The sequence below is a fragment of the Plodia interpunctella genome, chromosome 7 (assembly GCF_027563975.2).
Source record: "Plodia interpunctella isolate USDA-ARS_2022_Savannah chromosome 7, ilPloInte3.2, whole genome shotgun sequence".
Lineage (NCBI taxonomy): Eukaryota > Metazoa > Arthropoda > Insecta > Lepidoptera > Pyralidae > Plodia > Plodia interpunctella.
In genome coordinates, this window is record NC_071300.1 from 9,215,568 (window position 1) to 9,222,840 (window position 7,273).

The 7,273-nt window shown below is 33.9% G+C and overlaps 1 protein-coding gene across 1 annotated transcript; it reads left to right on the forward strand.

Moving 5' to 3' along the window:
• Window positions 1–271: 271 nt before the first annotated feature.
• Window positions 272–6,849, forward strand: Yod1 (Yod1 deubiquitinase). The gene is made up of 4 exons (XM_053747682.2): window positions 272–804; window positions 2,407–2,579; window positions 3,117–3,275; window positions 3,709–6,849. The coding sequence occupies exons 1-4, from the start codon at window positions 414–416 to the stop codon at window positions 3,916–3,918; spliced, it is 933 nt and encodes a 310-aa protein (XP_053603657.1). The 5' UTR covers window positions 272–413; the 3' UTR covers window positions 3,919–6,849.
• Window positions 6,850–7,273: the final 424 nt, after the last annotated feature.

Genomic DNA, 7,273 nt, shown 5'->3' on the forward strand with positions numbered 1-7,273 from the left:
ACCAGCTACTTGGTAAGTATTCTATTTTTCATCTCTTCGAATAATAATAGTGGCCAAGTGAGTTATCAATTAATAATTATTTTCAAGTAAGTTAGTACATACATTCATATTTAGATACAATGTTTAAAAACTAATTATTTTGGCGGGCAAATATAATATGCCTTTTTTACATCTAGTAAGAAATTTGTATTAATATGGCAACATTTACGATGTGTCAAACAATTAATGCTGGGCTGTCAGTGTCATGTCACTAAAGTCATTTTCAAAAGTCATTGTAATCCAAATTCACGTACCTACCAAATATAATTATTTCGTTTGTGGCGTCAGTTTGACCTGATTAAAAATTGCTTTCTGAATATCTTTTTGTGCATTTAGTTTTATTTAAATCAATATAAAAGTTGTAGTTCACAAAAATGACTACTGTGGCTTTTAAGGTCAAAAGCAAAAATGGACAACAGATATTAAAAGATTTGACCTCTGATAGCACAGTGGGTGAACTAAAATTGTTTCTGTCGAGTATATCGGACGTTGCATGCGAGAGGATTTGTGTGCTAAGTGGATATCCGCCGAAACCTTTGGATATTAGTGATGACGGGAAGAGAATTATTGATATTGGTTTAAAGACGGGAGAGACGTTAATCGTCGAAGAGAAGTCTCTGTCAGCGATGAACCCGGAAAGTAGTAATCCATCTAAGCCCATAGAGAATGGCATAGCATCTCATGAAACTATTGGGCCTTGTAGACCTGGCATTCTCATGAAGAAAGTAGTCCCATCAGACAATTCTTGTCTCTTCACAAGTATAGGTGAGTATCAACCTCTCTTATCCACGCAGCCGTGACGCCCAAACCCCGAGGCTTGTGTAGAGATATAGCTCTGATTGACCAGATCTGTCCAAAATAATAATAATAAGTGTTTATTTCTCTCCACAAAACAAGAAATCTTATTATTAATTACATTAAATTAAAGTACCAAAATTAACAACTTGAATTTGTGGGAGCTGACGCCTGTACTAGGAATACACCTGTATTACAAGTCATCAGGCCCCGCCTCTTGATTATATTATCTAAACGTAATAATAGTACATAGGTAGTACGAGAAAAAAAGTCCAAAAGTCCAAAGTCAACTCTCTTTGGGAATACTGTTGAAGTACCTACTTATATTATGGAAATAACAAAAAAAGGTTAATTATACTGATAATTGACCATTTTCAAATGACATAAAGACAATAGATAAACAATTGTTTGACCAGCACATATGCACCGGTTTGCAAAATCTCGCAAAAGCTACTGGATTTAATTGGATGCAGTTTCCACGTTTGTATAGTGTAACTTAAAAATCTGGTATAGGTTTCATCATGATACGTTGCTTAGAACCCGAGATATTGACATTAACAAGTTATGAGCGGACGCACAAAATAAGCATGGGCATAACATACCTTTTAATATCTAAAGGCAGGCCAAGGGGTAGATGACAATAAAAGAGAATAGCCAGATGCCTTGGATGTGAAAGAATAACGGGAGGGACCTTTGCCCAGCAGTGGGACATGTCATCAGAAGGTTAAAAAAAAAAGTTATTATATAATAACTTCTTTTAACATTTTTTCTCTTCAGTCACTCATAATGAAGTTTAACTTTTTCTGATAACATTGAAATATGAAATTATGTTTACAATTTCATTATTTTTTTACTACTTAATGTGAACACACAATGTCTATTGTCTTGTCACCACAAAATGTTTATTGTTAGATCAGTTGCAGGCAATATTTTGTATTCCAAGCTGTCAGTATGTAGACTGTCTGACAAATGTATAACAAGATATAAAACTTTGTGGTACCTCAACTAGTGGCCTGTTCTGGCTTTGTTCAGCTAAAGCCATAATAAAGTACACACCTATACCTTTGTCAGGAAACACAACATCTATTGGTGAAAACCTATAAAAATCCATATGATAATTTTTGGATTGCTGAAAATAGTGTTGAGCAGTCCATTATCTGACTAAATCCAAATTCAAACATTTTATTGCATTCCATAATATTACAGATAAATATTACAATTGTGGGTAGTTAAAAACATTTTACAGTGTAATATTATGGGCCTAGTATAGGCACCGCAATGGTCTAGAGAGCTAATTTAACATTTATATTTCTTAACGATGTTTACATATTTCATAATCCATTTATATCTTGTGGACAAGCATTATGAAAGCTAGATAAGTTTATATTAGAGATCCCCCATGAGGCTGACATAGTCACACAAAGTGCACTGAAGCCTTGTCAATCGTGTTTGTTTAACAAATACTCAAATTTAGAAGAAAAAAAATTGAGTATTTGTTAAACAAACACAAATTTCATTTTATATGTAGGATGAAAAATATAACTCAAGAACCACATAATTTCTTGTTTACAGGTTTTGTTCTAAATGGCAATGTGGACACGACAGTCCACACGCTGATGCGTCAAATTATAGCGATGGAAGTGGCAAGTGACGTGGACACTTACAACGAAGCAATGCTCGGACGTCCAAACGCTGAATATTGCCTGTGGATACAGCAACCCAGTTCTTGGGGTGGTGCTATAGAGGTATGATACATTTTACATTACAAAACGAATTTACGTGTTGTTTTAAATTATTAAAATTATTCATATTAACAAAGTTATTTTTGCTAGCTCCATCACTAAAGCTTCTAAATTCAAATTCAAAATTCTTTATTCAATTTAGGATGATATACATCACCTATTGACATCAAAAAATTACTTAAACTAAGTCTACTGCTTCTCATATCCACATGTCATGTGGAATTAAATATTTATATCTGAAAGTTCTCAAAATCTGGTCATTAAACACATTGTTCTTTCTTTTCGAGTGTGTTATTGCTAACACTGGTGTCAGATTTTATTCAAGTCGCCTAAAGGCATCTGACATGACTTGTCGACGACTACCTACCGACATCTAGTGGCAAGTTATTAAAAATCCACTGATTCTTTTTGTGATTTATGTGCTTATTTTTATATTCAATTGTACATTCCTTTTCAATTCTATATTAATTTATTTATAATACAAATCAAAGGTTAATAAAATATTAAAGTTAGTTTGTTACTGAATCTTTTTTTTTTCAGGTAGCGATATTATCACGTTTTTACGGATTAGAGATGGCGGTAGTGGACACCTTGAATGCTATAATCAATAGGTTCGGAGAAGACAAAAATTATGGCCAAAGAGTGTTTCTTCTGTTTGATGGAGTACATTATGACCCATTATATTTAGAACAATCTGATGTAAGTACTCACATTTTGAAAGTTATATTTTGATTATTATGCACACCATGGTATAAAAATATGAGCAGAACACATTACTATAATCAATGAAACTGTTATACTTGCACACTTGGACCTTCTCCCAACGACAGAACTCCACAACAATTAATTGCACACACAATTGTTTTTGTCACGCATTTAATGCATCAAGATAGTGTGCGTCTTGATAAATATGTATTACTAGCCTTTTCCCGCGGCTTCGCCCGCGTTAATTTTCCTGGATAAAAGTTACCCTATGTCCTTCTCCATACTTCAAACTACATGTATGCAAAATTTCAAGAACATTGGTTGAGTAGATAATACTATTTCGCATATAATATTGGTTAGGATGTTAAAACTGTAAAAAATTACTTAATACTACCTACTAAAGTAAAACATTTTTGTATATTTCCAGGGTGGTATTCAAACGATGTTCCCAGCTGAAGATATGGACATATACAGAGAAGCGGAACAACTTGCGCAGGAAGCCAAATCATCAAGGCAGTTCACTGACCTCAACAAGTTCACTCTAAAGTGCATGGTGTGTGACAAGTTCCTAACCGGGCAAGCAGAAGCGCAGAAACACGCGAAAGAAACTCAACACACGAATTTCGGTGAAGTTTAGCGTTTTTAGTTAACAGACAGGCTTTTTGGCGAACGAGATTGTGTGAGAGGTTCGAAGGAAACAAGACAAAGAAAAGTATAGGCAACGGGATAGCGTAGTCAGATGAGATAGAATGCTTTTATATTACTTCCCAGCCTATGTTATATAAATAGGTAAAGCACACGATGAGGGAGAAAAGATTCAGCACTCTGTCCCGTGTATTTATATGCGTTTCCCTTTCAAGTGAAATTACAAAATGTGGCCATGTGTATAATTTTCTTTGTCTATGGATAAACGCTTTATTCAAGAGCGAATTTGTTCGCAGTGATGATAATCAAGTGTAACGATTTGCCTGACATCTTTGATGTTTTAATGACAATGATTCGTCAAAATGTCACAACGATCAGACATTTGACATTTCACGAATTAGACAATTAGTAAAACATGGAGCTGTTAGCTGTTTACCTGAATGAAGAGCATGTATGTACATTAGGATCTTATCGAGTGTGTTATTGTTAAGTTTGGTATCAAAGATTTTGGTCGAGTCGCCTAAAGGCATCTAACATGACTTACACGACTACCGCCAGTTGTTGAGTACACATTAGCGAAACAAACAGCCAAATCAGTGTGGGGGTTGTATCACGATGTTTTCCTTCACCGGAAGCAAGTGATGGTCAATGAAAACTATTTATACATAAGTCAGTATACAAACTGAGGCACGAGTAGGATTCGAATCCCTAAAACCGAATGTCCTACCGCTTCATGATTTATTATGTCGGCAAAAATATTGTATATAGGATACAATCGAGTTATCTGCCAACCAAAGCCGTCTGTTAATACAAATACGGATGTTTCCTGGGTCAGTAATTAATTACTTTTATTCAAAGAAACAAATTTATATAATACTCTTCTACAAAAAATAAATAAATTTATGAAATATTTTTTATTTCTTGCATCAAAAAATATTTCTCGCTAGAAAGTTGCTTATTTTCATTAAAAATTTAACTACCTACGTCACTTTTGTCACCGTATCTCACATCGCTTGCCATTATTGCGCAAAAGCCAAAATATGATTTTGACTTTTTAGAAACATCTGTATAATGTAGATGGATTAGTTTGATAATAATTCTGATAGTTGTGTCCTTGTGAATCGAATGACAATACAATATTAGTGATAGAAGCGGGCGAATTGATGAAGAACATGTAGGAAAGCGGACCCTGGTCTCCGGCGCACAACGGTTGAGGAAGCAACCGAGAAAACGCTCAGCTGAGAGAGAATATTAGTGGTAGAGATAGCATCGTTTGTGAAATGGTGTGCCAATTGCCCTGTTAATTTAAAATGTATTGTATGAACGAACATAACATGGTATTAATAATATTATTAAGTATTCACGACTATTGTATATTAATTAAACCTTCACAGTAGCGTTAAATCAATCAGTATCCAGCCCCCTATAAGTTCGAAACTTGTTATAAGGTTTACTAACTCAACTTTCTTACTGCAACTGTTATACATATGAATTAAATTATTTTTAAATAATAGTTTTGACACAGACGGCGTATTATAATTAGTGCCCTCATTAGATCTTCCAAGTGCACTATAATTTATAATTAATATTATAGGTGGATATCAAGGACCCAGGTCAATTAAATTAAATTTTTCATGTTGACCTGACCGGGCATCGATATCGGAATCTCTTATGTAGTAATTCAACATGACGAGGTCGTGTTTATATGGAAAGTTGAGACGTTACAGAATTATTTAAAAGGACACAATTATTATTACGTTAGCTAATTATAAACTTAAGGTTGTTGTCACACATTTGAATAAAATATAATGAAATTTAGGTATTTATTTCTTGTTAGACGTATGAGAGGTTTTATTGGTCGTTTCTAGATAAATATTTATGTAATTTCGTAACTGTCGACTATTTTGTGAAAATATAGTATCTTAAAAAATATATAATATTTATTGTTTAGAGTCTAGTCTACTAGTTGACGCCATTGGATGGAGGTCCTGTAACTATGACGAACATTTATAATAAACCCGTGTGTACTCACAATTAAGATTATGATTTCCGAGAATACTGCCTAACAGCTTGAAAATTTCGAAAACAGTACAACACTACTCACAGCTAACATTACAAATTTACCTTGGATTTAGACCTTTCTCTACACCAGCTCCCCTAGCGGCGAATAAAATCGCGTTAGCCCTCGTGAAAACAAGCACGGGCACACTTTCATTCACCTCCAATGTAAAATTGTAATCTGACGTTGCACGAGAAATGGTAGCTTCTGTACGACAGTCGCTGTATATAAGCGTATATATAATTAAAATGAGAAAGTGAAAAGTCAAGAAAAGTGACTTTCCGTGACATAACTTTCCTAGTGGAACATCTCAAATATTGTTCACCATACTATGAACTGAAAGTTCGTATAGAAATAACTAAATTAAATTAATAATTTATGTACTAGAAGAATAACATATTGGAAATTTTCTTATTCAAAAGTATGTCGACAACCCAAATAGTTATCAAGGCACGTTCATGTATGTTTAGAACGTTGCTATAGTTTTATATAATTTATTTAATTATTGTAAATAGTTATCACCAATCGACTTCAAAGAGAGCTTGTTTTTTTTTTGTAGCTCTATATTTTAATATTAAACCTATTAATTGTTTTTGTTCAATGTGCTGTTTTATGAAAATATAAATGCTCATAGAAGTCGATTTGTTTTCTATAAAGGAGAATAATGTTAGTAGTATATTTTTGGACGCTCGAAGTAATCACAAAATAGTTTTACTACAGCGCAGTATGTCAATGAAGCCATGAAATTGCTATATGGTATTTTAACAAAGTGGCGCCACCTGTGTTCATGGCTTTTTTGGTAAACTGTAGGTACAACGCATCATATGTGGATGGTTACAATAAACTAATTTACAAAAAAAAAAACTTTTAGTTTTATTTTCTCTCTAAGCCAAAAACCAGAAGAAAACTAGTGACGGTTGCCAGGAAAGTAAGCACGTGACAATATCAGGAACCATCAATGACAGATAGGATACATTGTTGTCTGCAGCGACAGTAGCGCCACGACTGCGGAACCATATTCGTGGTACGGACTGTAATATAGATGGCGGAGGAGTATAACCAAACTAGAACAAAGGTTTTATTTTTTCATATAACTTCTCATGCAGGCAAGTTGCCACTTGCCTAGGTATATGGCACAATCTGCCTATTGTGCCATATACCTATTACCTATCTCTTTCATGAGCGAGATGAAAGATATGACGGGGTCTATCTCTTTCTCTGTATATGTTTTACACATATCTGAAATAATTAGGAATTTTGGATGAAACGTTTTAATGAAACCATCATA

What these genes read in the sequence shown, in the direction of transcription:
- Yod1 (XM_053747682.2), top strand. Translation starts at nt 414, where the DNA reads ATGACTACTGTGGCTTTTAAGGTCAAAAGCAAAAATGGACAACAGATA. An exon ending in TTGTCTCTTCACAAGTATAG is followed by an intron (nt 805 to 2,406) that starts GTGAGTATCAAC and finishes TCTTGTTTACAG; the next exon opens with GTTTTGTTCTAAATGGCAAT. An exon ending in TATATTTAGAACAATCTGAT is followed by an intron (nt 3,276 to 3,708) that starts GTAAGTACTCAC and finishes GTATATTTCCAG; the next exon opens with GGTGGTATTCAAACGATGTT.